Raw genomic sequence first — 23,142 nt, forward strand, 5'->3', positions numbered from 1 at the left:
GATGCCAGTGGAGAACGCCTCTCTCTCTCTCTCTCTCTCTCTCTCTCTCTCTCTCTCTCTCTCTCTCTCTCTCTCTCTCTCTCTCTCTCTCTCTCTCTGACACCCCTGACAATCTAGATTATTACTCAGACTTTCCTGCTTACTTATGTTATGTTACATTGTTTATTAATAACGTATCGGTGAACTAGCATTCATATTGTTTTGAAGTAGATAGAGCCTTGCCTCTTCTTCACTTGACCAGTTCATTGCGTCGCTCCGAGACGTGCAGTTTGCGCGATGATGTAGTCCACCAGTGTTAACTAGACCCGATTTAACACACATATAGAGAGGAGACACAAAGGAGTCATGGTAAATACAACGTGCAGACAGGATGCGCTACGGATGTAGACAAACGACAGGGAGCGATGATGTAACGTTCAGTAGACAGAATGCAACATTGATGTAAACAGGAGACAGTGGAGGTAAACGAATCTGAGACGGTCCAGGACTCGCTGGGGTATGAGAAAGCGTTGTATAGTGTGGTTATGTTTTATGGGGAACAGACTGCTATGGACCATAAGACAACAGTGAGTTGGCAGACAGAACACAAGCTGGAACAAGTACAAATGAGGGCAACGAAACCGATTCCATCTCTGAGATATTTGACAAATCAAGACAGGTTAAGGAGACTTGATCTAGTTTCTCTTAACCGTAAATTTCATGGTAAACTAATGTGTTTCAGAATCTTACATAAATTCGACAGCGTAAATCACGATATTTTTGAAAAGTACAAGAAAATACATTTACTAGAACGAATAGAATAAATCTTAAAGATGAACAACTGACATGGGAAAAAGTTTCGTTGCAGATAAATGCGTTAGACACTGAAGTAAGTGACGTCAAACGTTAACACAAAGACTGTAAATACCTTCGAAAAGCAGTTAGATAATCATCAGTTCATATATCTGTTGAATGAAAATAAGGAAAAATATAGATACGTTAATTCCCTCTTTTCTCCCTCCAGATTCTAAGAAAATTCCGTAGTGCAGTAGAGAATAGGATAGTGTAGCAATGTTTTATAGTCGGATCTATGAGAGAAGTGTTAATAGTAGTGTCCAAGACTTCAGCACCACTTTAAATGTGTGAGTTAAGAATTTTTCTACATCCCTTTTTCTTTTTTTCATTCTGGATATGGATTCTTTCTAGTCATTATCTTCCACTCTGTGCTTTCAGACATTCTCTTATCTAGTTATGTTAACCTCAACACGGTACTCATGAAGATGTAACCTGCATGGAAATGAAAGAAGTGGCGAGGTAGTCAGCTTTAAAGGACACATAATTTCTCGGGTGGGTTGTTGAGAAACCAACGTTATTGCCAGCACCGAACAAGATACACCCGAAACTAACGTATCAAAAGTATTTGACGAAACGCCTCTAAATATTGTTACGACGCTACGTAAAACGCAACAAATCAATTTTCTCATCTTTTCCCTGAGATAAGGGATCGTTATGTAGATAAAAGTTTTTAGGAGCCCAACTTCTTTGCTGAGGTGGTCAGCGACACTGATAAATTGATGGGTACAGTATCAGAATCTTTAGATATGTTTACACAGCTTGACGTAATGCTGTTACTGTACTGTGTTGCGTATTGTTTTAGTTGACTACACTGCTTTAGACATAGCTACCCGAAATCTTTCTGAGATCTTGCAGCGAATAAATCAATACAGATAAAATATGTAGAATCTACTTTAGTTCGATATTTTCTTTTCCTTTATTTAAAGTATCATGTACCTGAATGTTTCTCCAATTCAAACAACGCTATAGGACTGGATAATGATATTATGTGGTCTTTAGCTTTGCCTTGTTAAACGCTTCCCACACAATTAAGAAAAACGGACGTATGTTCTTCCTACACAAGAAACAATAGAAATATGAAGAGAAACAGGTATATCTTTGTGTATATACAAAGGCGATGAAGTAATGTAAGATTATAACTTAAGACACAGATATTATAGCATGCTTTATAGAATTATATTGTTAAACTCATATTTTCGTGTATGATTTTACTTCGGTTGAATCAGGACCCAAAACTGATTTGTGGTATATCACCAACTCATTTTGTGCACCATGGAAAGAAAAATACTACATATATGTATTAGTGAAGCGTAGCGCGGCCAACAACACGAAGTGACTGTGTGACGCTTACTGATTTGTCTTAAGAAGTGTTTGCTGTCTCTGAACCTTTGCTCACGTTTGCTGCACCGTCATAGGACTCTCATTTGCATTTACTGAGGTCAGCTTTGCATTCATTACCAAGATCATGTCATTTAAGACTGGGTTTCGCGTATCGCAGTCTGAATGTATCGAACAATACTTATTTTTTTTTTTCTTTAGCCATGATTTCAGGCTCTGTAACATTCGTAGGTGTGGTAATCATTTGTGAATGCCGGTCATTAGTAATGAGGTCTATTCTCTATCACTGTAAAATAACACTCAGCCTTCGGTAATTGCTCTATCTGATTACCCAAAGGATCCCCCCCAACACACACACACACACACACACCTTTTTCATAATTTAGGGTAAGATTGGGTTGATTGGTTTTAGGTTGTTAGGTTAGGTTAGGGTACAAACTTAGAATCTAGGTTAGTTTAGCTTTAGTTACCTTTTGGTTAAAAGAAGGAACCTAGCTTTTAGATTAGGTTAGCCTTGGTTAAGTTGGTGTACAAACCTAGCCTAGCTTTTGAGTAGGTGGTTATCTCTGGTTAAGGTAGGGTACAAAACTAGCCTAGCACTGCTTAGAAAAACTTAGGGAGGAGGGGAATCTTCAGGTGGTCCGAATCATCTGTTCGTCAAGGTGATCCACGTTTCTTTCTTCGTTTGTGACATCTGTTGACATTCCGCTTCACTTTACTCAGAATCTGGTTCGATTCAGACAGATGGCACTTCAGTTCCGTTAGTTGTTGTTTCAGTTGTGTCAGATCCAGTCGCATTTTCTGTGATGACAAAAATGAATTTCATAAAAGAAAAAACTAATCAAATGCTGTACATAAGTAGGAGAATGTGCAATATGCAGAATACAAAGAATAATTAAATAATATATGTAACAACTGTGGAAATTTTTTTCCTCTCGTAGCACCAAAATACATCGATAATGCCTTAAATTCCTAACAAGACTGTTAGTTTTACGGTCTCGTTACAGACTTATCACATGAGCTAAGCACACAAATGAAATGGAATGTTCATTATCATTACCTTTTTTTCTATTTGAGGCGTCATGTTTTATGAGGACCTTATGAAGCTTAATCCCATTCCTGTCCCCGCCACAATCACCGTTACTGATATCATCACCATGATCACTACTAATATCATCCTTTATTGCCTATATTGTCACTTCTACCTTTTCTCTAAACGCGCGTCTAAGTGACCACAAGTTCAGGTCACTCCAGTCATCTTCGTGACCCCCAAATCACGACCACCATCAATCCCCCGTTCATTCATTCCGGGCGGCACTAGAGCCACCGCTAACAGTGGTTAGACCCTTCAAAAACGAGACTTGGGACCATTGAGCACGATGATTCAGCCCTTTAGGATGTCGATACGACCGTATTATATAAAGGCGTGACCTCTGAATTGACTCTTAAGGGTCAGGTCAAAGGGTTTCGTACCGCCTTGTTCAAGAGCTTAACAGCAAGGTATGGTTCACCAGACTGGTGATATCCGAGAGCCGTGATAACCGGTCATATAACACAATATACTAAAACACTGTGACGAACCTCCAGTGGGTTGACACGGACTGAAAAAAAAATTAAAAAAATAAAAACGCCAACTTTGATAAGTTTAAACCATATTGTCCAAAGTGACTTATTAGATGATGAGTAAGTCAGTAATATGACCAGTGATGTAATGGAAATGAAAAGCAAAATATATTATTTACGAAGAGAAGGTAACCTAACTGCTGACACAGAATGATAATGTTGTTCAGGTTACAAATCACAATTTGGCAAGTCATTTTTGTGTTCTCATCTCTGGTGTGTTTACAGTGTCGGGGTGAAATGAAAGATGAGTTTTGTTTTTCTGGCTTGTGTGTCTGGTCAGTCTGAACAGCCATCATCCTTCACATAGTGTAACCACTGTGGTCATGATTCTAGTTCCTTTTCTGTCTGTTATTCATGGCTCATGCGATGTAAGCGCAGTTTTGTTGCCTGAGAAGTAGCGCACTTGCTCACAATATGAGACTTTGATATTGTACTAAAGCAATCTTCAGATTCGTACGTTCTTGGGTGAGATTGTTAACCCTTGCTTATATCTATATAGGCTCCTTCAAATTTCATTTCACAGACTAGAATATTAAGATTTATTATTTTTTGTAGAAAGTGATATTAATAACTAATTGTCATGCCATTAATAGAACTTATAGTTACATTATTGGTAAGGATACTGATGGAAATACAGATAATTCATTGCAGTTATTTACTGGTTGTTACAGCAGACAATTCTTGTAGAGTAGCCAGTTTTGGTGGTTCGTCTGGTCGATTGGATCAGCTACAAACATTGTACGCATGAGTCGTTTTTTCTGTCCAGTTTTTACTCCCTAGTGGTTAGCCAGTTGTGTGACAGTCTCGTCCTTGCCTAAAGCAACTAATGGATTCAGGAGAGGCACTTAGGGCCTAGCCAGCACATGCTCCCAAACAAAAAGGTTATGTACCATTTAGCCAGTTTATTATATACACCGATTTAGCAGTTTCTCAGTCACTGTAGTTTCACGCTGTGCGTTTCTACGATAGCTGATGAGAATTGACCAAAAGCACTAACGCTCTTGCTGGAGAACGTCAACAAATTCATTTTAAAAGTTGGTCATCACAGACCTGTAAACACCAATCCCAGACACCGATCAGTCTTTATTGTGGATTACTTAGCTCGTGCAGCTGTCATGCCGCTTTCGTAAACTATTATTGGAACCACCATGCTCGCACATCCTCCCTCGTCAAGCGACGATTAGAATCAGAGTGCCGCCAGCTTTAGCTCTTCCGCTTTTATGACTAAACAACAGTCGTCAGACATTAATTAAATCCTGTCAACAACGCCGTCATTAATTACGACATTTATGAGACCTACAGCGTTTCCAGAACAAAATTATAATTCGTTCGTTTCGTGAAATGTCTCAGCCAGCTTTTACCTCAAATTCTCGTTTTTAAACGATGAATATTGTTTCGATAGATACCTCTTACGAATCTGATGTGAAAGTAAAATTGCATTCTGGGATTTGATTATCTCCTTTTACGCAACCTTTGAAATATAAGAAAATTCTTTAATAGATATGTGGTAATCATTTTTTTTTTCACTATATACAGAAGGCGAGATGTACGTCCCAAGGCCATAGATGTGATGAAACCATGTTGATATCTTAGAATTATCTTGAACATCTGGAGATAAGTCAGGTGTTGATAGTTGTTGGTTGTCATTTGACGTCGACAGCCTTAACGACTGGCTTTTGGTAGACCGTAAGGCACAAAATAACCAACTGTTTTCAGTAGAGAGAGAGAGAGAGAGAGAGAGAGAGAGAGAGAGAGAGAGAGAGAGAGAGAGTCCGGCTGCCATCTGTATGTCTCTTTTATCCCTTCACTTATTGTCTTGCGTCCCCGCCTGCTACTCCATATTTTCGTCTCATTATCTTTAGTCAATTTGATCAAACGTATTGTCTTGCGTTATGAACGATTGGGTACCTTGAGTTGATCCCAAGGTTCCATCATGTTCCATTGTTTTCTGTAGTCCTGGTTTTGTCTCACCACAACTTTCGAGAACCCTCCAACAACCCCCCCTCCCCCATCAGATTTTTCAACCTTCCCAACGCTTCCCTCCACTGAACACCTCCAAGAACCCTCCAACAAACCCCTTACAAAAATTTCAACCCTCCAAACCCGGGATGTCCCTCCAGTCTACACTCCCACATAGCCATGTAGCCCTGGTTGTAGCCGCGCTGCTTACCTGGAGACGTAGGGAGGACATTGCTAATCATGGTGACTGCCCGTAACTTATACTGGAGGATGCTGGCAGGAGACTCGTCGTAGCTGATGTGGCACTTGATGCCTCCTGCGGTAAACATACCAACTGTTTGATAGAAAAGTAAATAAGAGGTGACAGAGAACAGTCGTCTCACACAGTCTTTTAATTCATGGCAAGAATGGATGATCCTTTACTTAGACCGCCGTTTTTCCCCTTAGCATGAAAAAAGGGACTCATTGGCACTCATCTACTCTAGTTGTCATAATAAAATGCACCGACACCAGAGCTCCCCAGTCCACGGCCAAGCTCCACAGACCTTTCCTTGGTTTTTCTCGGCAGCTTCGCACGACCATTGACAGTACGACAAGCCCTGTATACCACATGACTCCAGTTTATTCTATCAGCCTCCCACCTAAATGTTCTGTCCACAGATTTACAAAGCCTCGTTTACTCCATCTTTCCATCTCTGTCTCCGCTTTGCCCAAGCTCCATCCATTTCTGGTACGGAGAGTTTTTAGTCGATCTTTTTTCGCTCATCATCTCCATATTTCCAAACCATTTCAGCACATCCTTGTCGACTCTCATTTAGACTGCGCTTATCAACTTATCTCGCTCATTCAGTGGCATTCCTTACACGATAAAATCACTTCACACCATATGTTTGTAAGGAGGCGAAACTGCCCTCATACAGAGATAACACCAGTAGCAGATACACAGTGTGTTTGCCTCACCTCACTTACAGAAAAATAAACTTAAAACACGAGTGAATTCCTACATAGGTCATTGAAGCAAAAAAGTTATTTACAAAAAATATTACAAGAACAATCTCTGCCAAATAATAACATAAAAAAACGCGCAGGTCATTTCCCTTCAGAACTTAATGAAACCTAATTCACAGTAAATAAAAGAGTACCTAAAGTTCACAAATTGTTCACATCCAGGATGTTCACTGTTGACACTGTGCCTGGTAATTTTCCTAATTAAAGTCATAACAAACTTAGGCCGATGTAGTTGTTCACACACATTTACTCTACCTGCGTCCATAAATTTCTTTTTTAAGTATTAACCCTAACACCAGCGCCACCTTGTCACACCATCACCACTCTATCACACCAGCACCACTTACTCACAATCTAAATCCTGCTCCAACTCTAACTCCACATATTGATCTGCCTCACCACCCTAGAGTAATCCACTTATAGAAGTCAGCCCGAGTACTTGGTCCAACAGACCCTCTTAACCGTGCGGACCTCCAGCTCAGCCACTTAGTCCGTGGGGTTTAGCCACAGCATGGGAGATTCTATGCCGCTCCACACAACCGGGTAGATCCCACCTGGCATATTCCTTCTCCTTAAGAGATCCTTTGGCCTCAGTGCGGCCGTCCGTGACAAAACAAAGCATGATCCTTTGGCCTCAGTGCGGCCGTCCGTGACAAAACAAAGCGAGCCAGAACCCGTTGTGTAATTCTGGTTTACGTGCTGTCCTCTCATGACAAGTGTTCCCTCGAACGACACCGAGTTGCCATCCCTGAGATTCCTCTTCGAAATTCACAATACGCTTACTGCTGGGAATTCTCCATATCATCACAACAATCTGTGACTAGCAATGAACCATGCACAACCTTGTTCCACAACTCAGCCACGTACATGCTTAGATCACGGCAAAATTTCACTTGCTTTGCGCATTCCCAGGGCTACCAACCCGCCGGACAGGCTCCGCTCTACTGCACCGCAGCGTTGCCAACCTCAACAAGCTAATTTCCTTAATTTCATATTGTCCTCAGGCAATTTCTTTCCAGTCCTCTTTCGTACTTGTGCACTCAGGCACCAAGAAACCCCATCCATACAACATAATGGGAACTACTAGGCCTTCTGACATACCCATCTCTACCCTGATGGACACTGACCTCTCATTTCAGTGTCCCCTGACCATAGCCACACGACTCACCAGACGGAAGTTGGAGGGCAGTGACGGCTGTGCAGTTGGGCACCGCGAAGCAAAAGTTCTTACACTGGCCTAAGGAAGAAATCACTGTTTACATAGTGGAAAAAACATTGGTGTTAAAGAAAATGATTACACACACACACACACACACACACACACACACACACACACATATATATATATATATATATATATATATATATATATATATATATATATATATATAACTTGTGTGTAATTACCTGTTTGTAATGTACGGGAAGGGAGTTCTACACTCGTAAGGACCTGTCTCTTGAACATTCTCTTCTGTTACACAACTTTTTGAAACAACTGTATGCTGTCCATGTTATTCATTGTATTCCATTCACCCACTACTCATGTACTATAAAGTATTTCACTTCTGATTCAAAGGTCGTAACGTCGTGCTCAAGGGTCGTGCTGTCGTGCTCAAGGGTCGTACCGTGGTGCAATGCCGTGCTTTCGTGCTCAGGCTCTCAATGTGGAGTATGTATGGGACATTCGCCGCTGCAGACACAGGTCACCACTTAGTTTTGGTGGTATTCATTTGTAGGGAAGTAGTTTAGCAAACGAGTGAGGTGAAATGAGAGAGATGAAGGTCGATAACACTGGTGAGATGAGAGAAAAGAACATGAGAGGTGGGACAGAGGTAACATGATACGTGAGATGAGGGTAAGGGACATGAAAGGTAAGGTAAAGGTAACATGATACATGAGGTAAGTGAAGACATGTGAGGTAAAGGCAGCATGAGGGAGATGACATGAGGCATCACAGAACAGTAATAAGGAAAGATGAGCAAAAAGAAAAAAAAAACCGTTGAAGGAAGGCGTAAAGCAGCATTGAGGAAATGAATGAAGTAAGGAAGAAGGAAGGCAACCGGCATGAGGGAGACACGTGAAGGAAGGCGTAAAGCAGCAGTGGGGAAATGAATGAAGTAAGGAAGAAGGAAGGCAACCAGCATGAGGGAGACACGAAGGGTGGAAACACAAAACACGAGGGAGGCCAAGATGGCCGACGTAGATCGGACCATCACACACCAGGACTTACAGAGGCTCGGGGTGAACGTGTTCCACATGAACGAGTCATTAGGTAAAGTAGAGTCATAGTGGATTGTTACGGTGTAGGTGCCCGTCACGCCGGCCAGCGACGCCACCAGCAGCGCCACCCGCAGGAGGGACGACCTCATGGGTGTCCTCACGGTCTCCGCCCAGGGTACAGGAACCACTGAAGAACCGGCAACACGGCCTGTAAAACAAGAGTTCGTGATCAACTTTTGACAACGACGTCCAGATGCCTTGGTCGTGGTTCGGGGTTAACGGTAGAGTTCCACGACAGGAAATAGTACGCGTGTAGAGCACGTTTTACCATAACAAATGTCGTAGAATTTATCGCGGTGTATCGCTTTTCCTGCGATATGTTGGTTGGTACAGCGACCATTTGTTTACCACTGGTGGCCACACTGTGATCGCGTGGAATGGAAAAATTCGGAAATCATGTTCATATCACAGAGTTTATTATTAGATGTTAGAACGTATTCAGACTTGGCATTTGATGTTACACATAGACTTAGAAAAACATAGACTTAGAAAGAAACACACACACACACACACACACACACACGTTACTTTTCTAAAAGAAGGAATTGAGAAGGGGGCTAAGTGAGAATTTTCCCTCTTAGGCGCAGTCCTCAGTCCTCTGTTCTTAACGCTACTTCGCTAATGCGGGAAATGGTGATATATATATATATATATATATATATATATATATATATATATATATATATATATATATATATCCAGTATATATATATATATATATATATATATATCCAGTATATATATATATATATATATATATATATATATATATATATATATATATATATAGAGTACATATATACAAGGTTAAGAGACGAGGCAACACGAGTGTAAAACTTCCCGTAACACACAAATAGTAATTATACATCAAAGTTCCAACTTAACTGTCTGCAGTCGAATATCAGGAGAGCATTCTAATATACGATTAAGGAAATCTTTATCAAGACGTTCACATTGGCGTAAACGAATAAAGAAATGTTCATCACACAGTTCACATCCAGCATTAAGCTAAAGCTAAATTATGCTTCTCAGGTTTAGTCACTTAAAAGAAATCACAGATAACTGTTATTAGAAAAGGTTATGAAGAGGGCAACAAAGATGGTGCCCGAGTCAATGCAGCTGAAATATGGTGAAAGGTTATGGACCATAAATGTTCCCACTATGGAATACAGAAGAGTAAGGGATGACTTGATCAGCACCTTTAAGTTTCCAAACCGGTTCGATGTCGACAGTAACCAGTTTTTCGGCAGATTCAGACACAAGAACAAATAGATCCCGATCAGTAGAATTAATGAAATTGTTAGAAAAAATATGAATTTATTTGATATAAGAGTGATGAATGGATGGAATAAGGTATACGTGATGAAATTTATAAATGCTCACTATACAAAAGCTTTTAAAGTATGATAACAGAGCTCAAGAGATGAGACGCCACGAGTGTAGATCTCCTCTCCCGTACAGTACAATAACTACGTATATCTGCTTCACACACTGCGCTGCTTCTTTTCACTCTGTAAACATAGAGTCTCTCCGTATCGTACATAACACTTGACTACACGTAACTCACACGACTCATTCTTCGTAATATATATTCTTGCGACGAGTGGTACGCGCTAGCCTTGCCTTTTTTTTTTTTTTGTGCAAAATATCACGTCGTAAATACTCGTTAAGGAAGTGCGGGTCCTCCCTCTGCACACAGTGTGGGGCGTCGTGTTTCGCGATGATGGATAGGCTTTGTCAGAGTCGCCTGACATAACTGGAGCGGACTATGTCCTTTTTAGAGAGAACGAAGAGAGATGGACTTCTCTACTCGGTATCCATCAACTGAACAGTAACAGTAAAAAAAAAAAAAAAAAAAGAAATAAACTCCAGCATTCACTTCACTGATCTTTTATAGGTGTTGAGAGATAAATGTTGCAATTCATGAAATTCAGTGAAGTCGTCTCCATGGCATTACCTTCAGAGAATAATGGTTTCTTTTTCATCGGGAGAATGGCTGAAATGTCGGCCGAATATCTTTCCTTTGAAAGGTATAAGAATTCAGGTATACTTTCAAGGACACAACACATGTATACAAGCTTGAGAGTCGGGGCAACACAATTGGAAAACCCGCACCCCGTAACACATGAATAGTAATCACACACACACACACACACACACAAGCTAAACGTGTAAAACTCCATTGTCGTACATTACTGATCACCGTACATTACTGATAGGTAATTGCACACCTCCACTGGCCTGATACGTGGCTGATGAAATTCAGTCCGGGTAAATGCGAAGTAATGAGAATTGAACGCAGTTAAAGAGGACCTCGATACGAATATTATCTCGCTCAGTTGTTCCCATCCTTTTTTTCTATGACGACCCATTTTAAATTTTCTAAGGTTATTGCCACCGCGGCCAAGAATGTGATAGCTTAGTTCCGTTGAAGTATCTGTTGAAACCTGAATACATGGGTACGTGAGGAAAACTACGTAGGGTTACTGAACAGAATGAGCAAAACAACTTGGGCTTGATTACGCCTTCAGAGTGTACATTGGGGCAGGAGAGCTGCTGTCCACTTTGGCGTCCGGGCAGACATGGTTTGACAGCCATAGACATGTCTCTCGATGGCTTCACATCCATAAGAATAAACCTTGGTGAAATAGGGATGGTAACCCGAGATCTAACTGGAACTAAATTGCAATCATCTTTGTACCGAGAGAGACAAAAGGAGTCGATATTGTGCCTAACCTGTCGCTAGGATCCCATCTTGGGAGAAGTGTAAAGAGGACAATATGCCGACTATAATAGATTCACATTCACGTTTATGAATAAAAAAAATATTCATCAAAATGTTCAACTCTTGCATTAAGACAAAACTAGAATGTGCTTTTCAGGTTTGGTCACCACACTTAAAAGAAGCATATGGAACCTATAGGTTTAGAAGGGAGGGCAACGAATATGGTATCAGAATTAAATAAACTAGATTACAATGATAGATTAGAGGCCATGATTTTATCCACCCTAGGAGAGTAAGGAGTGATGTGATCACAAATTTTTCGGGCCAGTTTGATTATGTTAGTGACAGTTGTTCTAAGGATGCAAGGATAACATTCTTCTTGTAGTTCTCTGTAGTTAAATGAGAACCGTACCGTCTTCAGCATTACACTTAGTCATTTGTGTAGTGAGAGCGTGTATAGTCTTCGAATTATTATATCTAGTACCTGAAGAAGGTGTTCAGGATCATTTGACTAGCGGTCATTTAGCCTGACCTAGACGACCTTGATGACCTTAGTACTTACCCTAAAACGAAGATCACCCACGAACTGTGTACAATAGCCTCTCGGTCAGTTGTATAGAACTCGACAATCAATACGATGAAGACAGAATAGAATGTTGGGAGAGGATGATGGTAACAAACCTTAAGTGTGCTGTGGTCTGTGGCTACACCACAGGGCAGGAGGCGCGGGTGCTGTGGTCTGTGGCTACACCACAGGGGTAGGAGGCGCGGGTGAAAGGGAACGGGTTGTCCTCGATCCGTGGCGGTTGGTGGTCTGCCCTCGTCCCTAGCTGGTGCAGCGCAGCAGTAAGTAGGACGACTGTTGCTCACCAGGCGCGCATCGGCGCACCGGACACGCACCCCCAACCAACCCATAATTGACGACGGTTCCATAAGCTGCTGCTCTATCTACTACCATTTGGTATATGGCGCCCGCGCTGGGTGCCAAACTCCCGAAGATTTGACCAAGCAATGTTGTCAATGTATGTAAAATCACTTTTTAGAATAAGGAGGTAATCCATTAATGGCAACCCCCCAGATTTAAGCAGCCTCTCTTTAAGTTGGTAAGTGTCTCGGTCTTTTTCCTTTGTGTGTAAAACTTGCTCTTGTTCAAGATACAACTATGATAAAGGCACTAAACCACTTGCTTCTTAATTATCGTGTGTTCATCTCATATTGACATCAACATTACCACATCTAATGACCTTTGGTCTCGCCCGGTGAACGTGGCTGGCTTACTGGGCACTGCAGTAACCCCAGGGTTTCTTGATGCAGAAAGTATGGCAAGATATATGATTCTAGCCACTACACCTATCACTGACACCTCCGTCATCGTCATCCAAAATATGGTAGAATTTGAGAATTTCAAATTCCATTTTGTATATCTGTTGTGTGTGTGTGTGTGTGTGTGATTTGTCAAGACAGCCTGGCACGGACTCATGTCAGTGACAGCCCGGTTTTGGGATGTGCCGTTACTGCCACAGGTCGAATATATATGTAACTGTTTTTTAGTGGGCTTTTTAGAGTGGACCTGTGTATAGTGTAAGATGTGCACAGGGATGTGTGTGTTGTGTAAGATGCCTACGTCCTTAGCTTTGTGCCAAACAGATCACTTTTCACAGGCTTCTCTAGAATTTTTTCCAGGACATGGGAGACCAACCGTTACCAGTGCCTTCACAAACATCCAACACCTGCACAACCACACGAATATGTCCGGTGTAATTTCGGCTCTTTATGCAAATAAGTTTGACCTATACTATTATGACAGGTTCATTAGATCTGGTAGTGAGTGTGATTGATAGGGTTATCCTTAAAAGTCAAGTTTTCTTTGAGAGGATAAAAGAAAAATGGAGGAGTAGGAGTAACTTTATTAGATTTCTCTCCCGCTGATTCTGCTACTATATACTTGGTTCATTTATGCCTGTTGAAGTTTTCTTCATTATAAGTATATGGATAAGGCTAAAATAGGGCCAGATGTATTCTTCTTTGTCAGTAAGATCTAAAAAGCTGTACAACTTGAAGATGTGAAAACCAGTAGTCTGTGATATACACCAGCATTTTGCAACAGTTCATTAAATCTGTGGCTCATAATGGCAATGTAAGTGTTGATTTCGTTTGGGTATGCTAAAAGAATGGAATTGATAACTGTCCATATAATTTGCTTAAAATGATTTTTTTTAAACATATATCCAAAGTTGTGTGTGTGTTAGAAATATTATAACGTAACACAGTATTGTTTTATCTATTTTCATTCATTTACTCTTGCATTCTTCAAATATCATCAGCTTACAGAAGTTTTCCTCTTCCAGTAAAAGCCACTGATAGTCATATTTAGAATAAGGCTTCCTTTGAAACGTCTTTGCCAAGTAAGTTATGTGAGTAACAATTAGTACGTTTAAAACCTTAGACGACTTCTTTTACGCTAAATAAATCTATCTATCGTACCTCTCCATCTGTTGGCATGTACACAAATATATCTTCCATTTTGTTAAATATGATTAGCAAATATTCATTTGTATAATTAGTAATAGCCCGAAACGGATATTAGATCGTTAGGCCACGCATCCATTCTCATTTTTGTAGTCGACTGACGACTGGTTTAAGAAAACGGAAACACAAGAGCCGTGCGTTGCACCAGTGATACACGAGAGGAAAACAGTTGAAGTCCTCTTGATTACTTGTAGCATTTGTTGGTCATATTAGTTCCAGCACATTCCTTCCAATTCCCCTCATCTTTCGGCCACCCTTCAGTAGCTGAGTTCCGCATCCCTCAGGTCTTGCGTTCACCTCACGCTGTGTTCCCCGTCCCCCAGGTCCTCCGTAACAGCAAACAACCACATTTTTCTGGTCTTTTCATGGACCGCCTTTTCCCAGGCATTTCCACCCTCAACGTCCCTCTAGGTCTTCTGCTGTATCCCTTCCTCTTTAAAAGTCCGTGCAGATATAGATATATATAAAGAGTTGTGGATAGATATAGATATACGTGTGTGTGTGTGTGTGTGTGTGTGTGTGTGTGTGTGTGTTTGATTTCATTAGGAACTCCTGCTTTATGTGTACATAGAACAAATAATACAATTTGTGTACCTTTTGTATAGAATTACATCTAACAAGAATACGTTCAAAGAGGAACTTAGAATAAGAACATAACGTGTGTAACGGCATTACTAAACGAACTTCGATGTTTTTCGTCACATGTGAACGGTCACTGGGTCAGACGTCACAAACCCGTCACATCTTGGTATTAGAATTGATGAATGTAGCGTTAAAAGTAGAACCATCCAAAGTATACGATGGCGCTAATGAAATGAGAAAGATAAGAAAAGAAAATGGAAGATAACATAAAAGCGTCGCGTGTAAAAAATTTTTATCTAACGCATGACTGCGTTGTAGGATGAGGCCAGGATGGAGAGAGAGAGAGAAGTAAGGGATGAAAGACCAGAGGGAAGCCATGTTGGCTAATTGGGAATGAGACAGAAACATCTTTGAAGCCGACCCAAATGCCTCTCCCTCTCTCTCTCTCTCTCTCTCTCTCTCTCTCTCTCTCTATCTCTGCCACAGGTAATGGGAACCACGGCGGCTAACGGCCAGTCAGAAAAATGTTTAAAACCGGGACACATGCCTTTCCCCTAGCTAATTCTGCAAATGCGTGGTACCATTTACCAATATATATATATATATATATATATATATATATATATATATATATATATATATATATATATATATATATATATATATATTATCCCTGGGGATAGGGGAGAAAGAATACTTCCCACGTGTTCCCTGCGTGTCGTAGAAGGCGACTAAAAGGGGAGGGAGCGGGGGGCTGGAAATCCTCCCCTCTCATTATTTTTTTTTTTAATTTTCCAAAAGAAGGAACAGAGAAGGGGGCCAAGTGAGGATATTCCCTCAAAGGCCCAGTCCTCTTTTCTTAACGCTACCTCGCTAACGCGGGAAATGGCGAATAGTTTGAAAAAAAAAAAAAAAAATATATATATATATATATATATATATATATATATATATATATATATATATATATATATATATATATATATATGATTACTTGAATCTATATTTTGAAAAGTTCATAACTCTTGGGCGTTCAATATTGTGTATCAGGACATCCATTAAACCTTAAGTAACGGCTCCCCCAAGCGAGACCCTCGCTCTTGCAGGCACGAAGCGGAGTTAAGGTTGTCATGTTGATAACCCACATGGGTGATGGGAAAGATTTGATGGTGTTGACAATGATGAGCGGGCGGGGGGGGCTGGCGCGGCCGTACGGGGGTCGCTTGGTCAGCAGCGTGTGTGTGTGTGTGTGTGTGTGTGTTGCCGTGGTCGTGTCGTATCGATGATCAGCGGGCGTCACTCACCTGCTTCCCCTCACCGTCGAGAGGCGTATGTATTGTCCCCGCTAATGGTGTTACGTAACAGCCGACCTGCGAGTCTATGTATACGGGAAGGTCGTTCGGCTTACGAGACGATTGATTGAGGTAGAATTATGTGAGGGTGAAATGTCTTTACTTGTTTACTTCCGATCGATACCAAAAGAAAAAAAAATCACGAAAGTAAAATAAGAAAGAAAAAAAATCAGTACGTGGCAAGAAAGTTTGTTTTTTTACCTCGAGATTTTTATAGTAAAAGTGACTTAACTTTTTCTTTTCAATACGATAAACTTTCGAAGTTACTTTTAAAACCAACAGGAACCTTGCGTTCTCGTCCCGTCCGTATGAGGCTCAGACTGGCAACACTGGCGCCTTGAGAAGGCCACGGCAGCGACTGGCAACACTGACAGCCGTCACGTTGCTATGGCGACAGATGAGTCCAATTCATACACTGGAGATTCTTTTCACAGTATAGGCAGGCGCTGACGTTGACGCAACACGATATATGAATTATATAAAACTACAGACGAGTCATTTGCTCCCACGCATCTCTAGTTACACTTTAAGTGGCAATAGATACGTGTAGCGACTCAGAGAAATTTGGTGGTTGAGAGTGAGTAAAAAACTAGGGATCAACACGAGAGAATTTACTTTTTACTAGGGAAAAAACTTCTGTTTAAGCCAGGCTGAGCGCTTAACGCTGGGCGGAAACAGCACTTCATATATAAGTAGTATTCTAGGTGTTTTGTGAGAACGTATAGGTAGGTATAGCTGGCGGTAAGTATTCATCGAAACTTAAAATTGTAACGTGATCATTTCAGAAAAGATTCAGTTTCTGAAGGGACTCGCGTCTCCGTTTGGGCATCGCCAAAATCGGGTGTACGTAGACCTTTAATTTGAAGAAAACTTTTCTAATATAGAAAGTTAATAAAAGACTAGCGGGCAATGTGTGGTGAACAGTATGGTGGGTGAACGCAGGAGCTGGGTGGTGTAAGGGTAAATAAAGTCAGGGTTCGGCAGAAACACTTTTCGCATTGTTGTTGTTTGGCCGATGAGTCGACTTTGGTAGGTCGAACGCCAATTTTTTTCCCCGAATAGTTTATTTTCAGCACTGATTATTTGCCTTGAACCTCCTCTGGGTCACTCTGAAGTCGGGTAGGGTTAGAATCATACTAGGATTTGTGGGGAGAGGGGGGGGGGGGATGGTTATAGCCTCTTGGTTGGAGGTCAGGTAAAGTTGATTGGTTGATAGAAACTTTCCCTTGACTTCAAGATGGCGATGGGTATGAACTCTCCTGAGACCAAGGTGTACTTTGTATAATCGAAATTGATTTTCCGCTCATCAGAACTGATATATGCATGACTTTTGACATTTACAAAAACGTGATTTTTCTGTTTAGTAAACTAAAGATTTTTTTTTTTGTATTCATTGTTTCTTACTCGTAAGGTTCTATTTGAAAACTCAGCGTCTTTTTTTCTGGAAATTATATGTTAAAAAACATGTCTTGTTTTGGGCAGAGGATATGATTCATAACCAGTAGTTATTATTCATAGGTGAGAAGGGCAGTGCTGTACGTACAGTATTTTCCCTCCCTGTTTTATCAGGGAAGTCCATGTTGGGCCGAGATATATATAAAACTGAGACACTATGGAGGTGTACCATTACTTTTGCTTGACCTGTGTAAGTAACTTGCCAGAATATACAAACTCCTACCTGAGTATGTAAGGAGAGAAATGAGTGGCTCAAGGTGATTTAATCCTTCAATTACAGTATTGATTATTCATATATTTGAAAATGCAGGAACTGAGTAGCCCAATTGCAGTTCTAATTATTCATAATTGAAAGTTTCTTTGGCATGTATGCCAGTGAAATCCAGATTCGAATAGGCCAGTTGCTATCAGGACGTATAACACGGATGTATCCCCTCTGGTATATGTAGAGAAATGAGTGGCCCAAGGCAACTCTCTCTCTCTCAAAGAAAAAAAAAATGCCGTTTAACTTTATTAAGTCATCTTAAGTACATGGGTGACCGCAGGAAGAAGAGGCAACACGTTTAATGCCATTCGGTTCTGGAGAGGCTGCTCCTGGTAAGTCAGCCCGCCACCAGCGCCAGCATAATGTAATCATCGGGTCTGTGGTCAACTCTGCCTACTTTTTAATATAATCATGGCATCATCAGCGTATCCACCTGTTTGTTCTACGGTCGCTGTGCGGATCCTGTATTCTGCTCGAGACGTCTTTAGTCTGTATCATCCTGTACCCATCATGTAACGTCTTCGTTTTGTTACCAGTCGTCTGTACCAGGTGTATGTATCGTGCTGTATCTTGCCTGTGACCTTTGTCAACTGTAATCTTATGTTTCCCTCAGCTGCATCATCCTGTATCGTACCTGTGACGTCTGTCTCCTGTAACCTCCACGTTTCTAGTTTCTGTATCATCGTGTACCTTGTTTGTGTAGTATATCTGTAACCCAGTATCTGATTCAGCTGTATCATTTTATTCCTCACCTGTATGATGCGTGTCTCGTAACATTTTGTACTGCTACAACTTCCTGTATCTTTCCTGTGACGTATGTGCTATGGAATGAGATACTACGCAGTGTCATATCCGGTTTGTAAAATCGATTTATTTTTGTAACCAGACTTGTCTGACGGCTGTATCCCCCTGTACATCACGTGTTGATGACGTCTGTTCCTCTGTACCTTGCCTACTGTATCGTGTATCCTTCTGTCTGTCGTCTGTGGCTGTGAGGTGTCTTTGTCAGGATGTCTGTCGTTGATGAGGTCAGTGAGTCTGGCAGGCCAACCACAGCGACTACACTGTGAGGAGGTCCGGCCGGGGGTCCACGTCTCCACACCCTCACAGGGCGACGGGTGAGTTGCCCGGGACCTCCTCACAGACTTGAGCCGGGTTTCTCCTCTCCCCCCACAGCCTAGGGTCGGCTACTGCCAACTGTCATGATTGTTGATCCACCTCGCCTCCTCCGCGCCTGACGCTGGAATGATTGATTAAGGATGACCATCACATGAACATTTTTTCCCCAGGTGATCTGGGTCATGCACTCACGTCATCGTCACCATGGCAACCTGCGGCGCCTTCAACATGCGTTGCCAAAACAATGCAAGCCCTACCCAGACCCACTCTGGGGGTGGGTGGACGTCCGTGAAAATCTCTCTCGTCTCGCTGGAGAAACCTGCGTGAAGATATGATAAGATTGAGGAAGGATAAGACTGGGAGTTCGAGTATGACCTCCGTCAGGGTAGGACTTGGAGTACGACCTCAGTGCTGTTTCAAGGAACAGTTTGTCCTCAGTTCGACTGGATTACGAGTCCGTGCTGTCTCTCTCTCTCTCTCTCTCTCTCTCTCTCTCTCTCTCTCTCTCTCTCTCTCTCTCTCTCTCTCTCTCTCTCTCTCTCTCTCTCATTCTTATCATCGTGATTGTTGCAAGGTCATCATCTCACTTTAGCTCAAGACTTTAATTACCCGAAGACTTTAGCGTTGGAGAATTAAAACACCAGACGACTCCCTCATTTGCATCCTGTCATTTTATGATTACACTGTTGATTACACTTTGATTACGCTGTCCTGTCTATTCTTCACACACGTTCGAGATATGGATGAAGGAAGCAGTGCAGAATCCCCTGAGCACGACGGTACGACCCTTGAGCACGACGGTACGACCCTTGAGCACGACGGTGCGACCCTTAAGCACGACAGTATGACCCTTGAGCACGACGGTGCGACCCTTGAGCACGGCGGTACGACCCTTGAGCACGACGGTACGACCCTTGAGCACGACGGTGCGACCCTTAAGCACGACAGTATGACCCTTGAGCACGACTATATAGGACTTTAAGCGCGAGGCTTATTTGAGGGTCGCACCTTCGTTTTAAGGGTTAGGTTAAGTCCCTGAATTGTCTTGTGCTTCTTGAATAAAAGAAAGAAGTCATGATAGATTAAAGTCTTGTGAATCATGGACGATTGCAGTTACCCAAGGACGAGTATAGTTGTCCAAGGACGAGTATAGTTGACCAAGGACGAGTATTGTCCAAGGACGAGTGTAGTTGCCCAAGGACGAGTATTGTTGTTCAAGGACGTGTGTAGTTGCGTGTGACTGCCAAATTATGCATCATGTGGTCACATACTTCATTTCATATATTTGTTTTAGTCACGATTTTCCGCCTGGCCGAAGCCCCGCCCCAGTCAGTAGTATTCAGGAGATGGGAGGCGTACCAAATACGGCTGAGTCATTATTTTCTTCTGGTCTCTTCAGATCGTAATTATTTTCTTTATACTTGTGTGCCTTCGTAGAACAGTGGTCACGTGACTCACTAGAGTGGATCATCACTTCCTTGATTTATAAATGGACGCCAACTCATAGGTTGACACCACCGCCTATATATTTACACTTTTTACTTGTATGTAGACACCAACCTCTTTGTATAACTCACTTATACACATACATACACAGTGGCACGTGTTAGATCATAGGTATAAGTTTAAGGTGTCAAACAATAGGTTGTAGCATATTCTAAAATCACATGAGATGATGGAGTAATGTGCCTATTGTGTAAGTGATGGTGTGAACTATTGTGGAAACGAAACATTGAAGTAAGTTTTGTGTAAGTTACGTAGTGAAGTATTTACTGTGTAAGTTGGAGAAGAAGCAAATATTTTTAGTGAGGGAGTGAAGTAAGTATTGTGTAAGTAAAGAAAAAAATATTGTGTATAAGTGAGGGAGAAAAGAACGTACTTAAGTAAGGGAGTGAACCAGGTGTTCTTTAAATAAGGGAGTAATTCAAGTATTACGTAATCGAGGTAGAGAAGCGAGTATTTTGTAAGTATTGTGAGAGTGAGAGAAGTATGTATTGTGTTACCGAAGCAGTGTTATATGAGGAAGTGAAGTAGATATTGTGTAAATATGAATGAAGTATTATTTGACGTGGTGATAAAATTACTATTATATCCCCTGTAACAGTATGTTATTATTATATCCCTTATAACTGTATGGTAGTAATATGTCCCTTATAACTTTATGAAATGATAGGTACCAACACAGGTCTGGTGTTTCCACGTGTGTTCGTCTGTTCCTTCAGTCATGAATATCTTATGCATCCATTACTTCTTCGGGCAGGTGGTGCCAATACTGTAATTACAGACCCGTCTCACAGGCTGTTAGGGGCTCAGCTGCACCACGCTCGTAAAATACTCAAGAAAGAACATAAATCCACTTCGTTTATTGCCTGTGGCATCCGTAGGGGGCGGGGTCAGGGAGACATCGAAGTTGCCAGTTCACAGAAAGTGTCAGTCTTATTTTTTTTTTTCCCCCACACAGAGTCTTGAACAAGACGGTACGACAATGCGACCCCCAGAGCATGACGGTACTGTTGCGTATTATAACCAACCTCTTGACCTGACTGAGGTCCAAGGCCCATCCATTTATACCCAAAGATAGAGCCGCTACATAGCTTTCAGTAATTATTGTACCGTTGTATTCTAAATTATTGCTCAGTTAACGTACCGTCGTGCTCAATTATCGTACCGTCGTGCTTATTTATCGTACGGTCGTGCTCAAGAGAATGATTCAGGGCAAACTCCGGTGTGGGAATTAATTTTCCTCGAGTTGAGAGAAGGCAATCAACTTGGGAGCAAATTGGACGAAACTCCGTGAGCTGGAGGGGGTCTTCATGGCTCCCATGACGCTTGTAAAGTATACCAAGCGCTCATTACCAAACGGCTTCCTCGTATAATTTCAAGCGAATCATTAAGAAGCTCAGATTCCTGTACCGAAATCGATATATTCGGATTGCCACTCTGCTGTACTGGTTAAGAATATAATAACCAAAGCATTATATATACTCAATTTATGATATATATATATATATATATATATATATATATATATATATATATATATATATATATATATTTTTTCTTTTTTTCATACGATTCGCCATTTCCCGCATTTGCGAGGTAGCGTTAAGAACAGAGGACTGGGCCTTAGAGGGAAAATCCTCACCTGGCCCCCTTCTCTGTTCCTTCTTTTGGAAAATTAAAAAAAAAACGAGAGGGGTGGATTTCCAGCCACCCGCTCCCTCCCCTTTTAGTCGCCTTCTACGACACGCAGGGAATACGTGGGAAGTATTCTTTCTCCCCTATCCCCAGGGATAATATATATATATATATATATATATATATATATTCCTATGAGTCCACGGGGAAAATGAAACACGATAAGTTCCCAAGTGCACTTTCGTGTTATAATCACATCAGGGGAGATACAAGAAAGAAATATAACAGTTGAAAAGGTTCTGATAATACACAAGACCCCATCTCCAAGAACTGCAGCCCCGAGGCTGCGCTAAATGCAGTAGCAGGGAAATGTACTCCTTTGGAGCAAGTTCCTCAAAGAGACTCGTCTCTCTATCGTCAACAGACAATGACACAGCCTTGCCGAAGGTTGCTTTTCACGGTGTGTAACCGCAGATAGATGAATTCCAGCAACACCTTAATAAATGTATATGGATATATATAGGATAGTATAGTATAGAGGTTAGCCGCTCTCCAGTGACGGCACTAGAAGCAATTCAGCTTTTCAGCTCTGGCTCGCCAACATTTCAGTACCCAAACTCCAACACTCCAACGCTCCAGTAGTCAAGCACTCCAGCACTACAGCACTCGAACATCCCCATGAGTCAAATACTCCAACGCTAACACCCCAGTGCTCCATCAGTACAACACTCCAACAGTCGTCAACAAAACTTCCTACAAGTGTTAGCTGTTGCTGGGTGAAGGAGTGAGTCACAGGTTTGCCCTCGCCCTTAGCTCAATATTTACTCATCAGTTACAAAGGGGTTTCTGTACACTCCAGAACCCAAAGACGGGACAACACGAGGGTAAAACTTCATCCCACTGATATACAAACAGTGATTACTTACACACATACG

General features: G+C 41.5%; 1 protein-coding gene across 1 annotated transcript; it reads right to left on the reverse strand.

The window, feature by feature from the left end:
* Positions 1 to 91: 91 nt before the first annotated feature.
* On the reverse strand, positions 92 to 12,827 carry LOC139753685 (uncharacterized). Its single transcript, XM_071670369.1, has 5 exons — positions 12,449 to 12,827; positions 8,993 to 9,190; positions 7,931 to 7,999; positions 5,966 to 6,070; positions 92 to 2,973 (listed from the first exon to the last, which is right to left on the reverse strand). Exons 2-5 carry the CDS (start codon positions 9,129 to 9,131, stop codon positions 2,909 to 2,911), a joined length of 378 nt encoding a protein of 125 aa, XP_071526470.1. The 5' UTR covers positions 9,132 to 9,190; positions 12,449 to 12,827; the 3' UTR covers positions 92 to 2,908.
* Between the last annotated feature and the right edge of the window lie 10,315 nt (positions 12,828 to 23,142).

The sequence above is a fragment of the Panulirus ornatus genome, chromosome 15 (genome assembly GCF_036320965.1).
Source record: "Panulirus ornatus isolate Po-2019 chromosome 15, ASM3632096v1, whole genome shotgun sequence".
In the NCBI taxonomy this organism is placed as follows: Eukaryota; Metazoa; Arthropoda; class Malacostraca; order Decapoda; family Palinuridae; genus Panulirus; species Panulirus ornatus.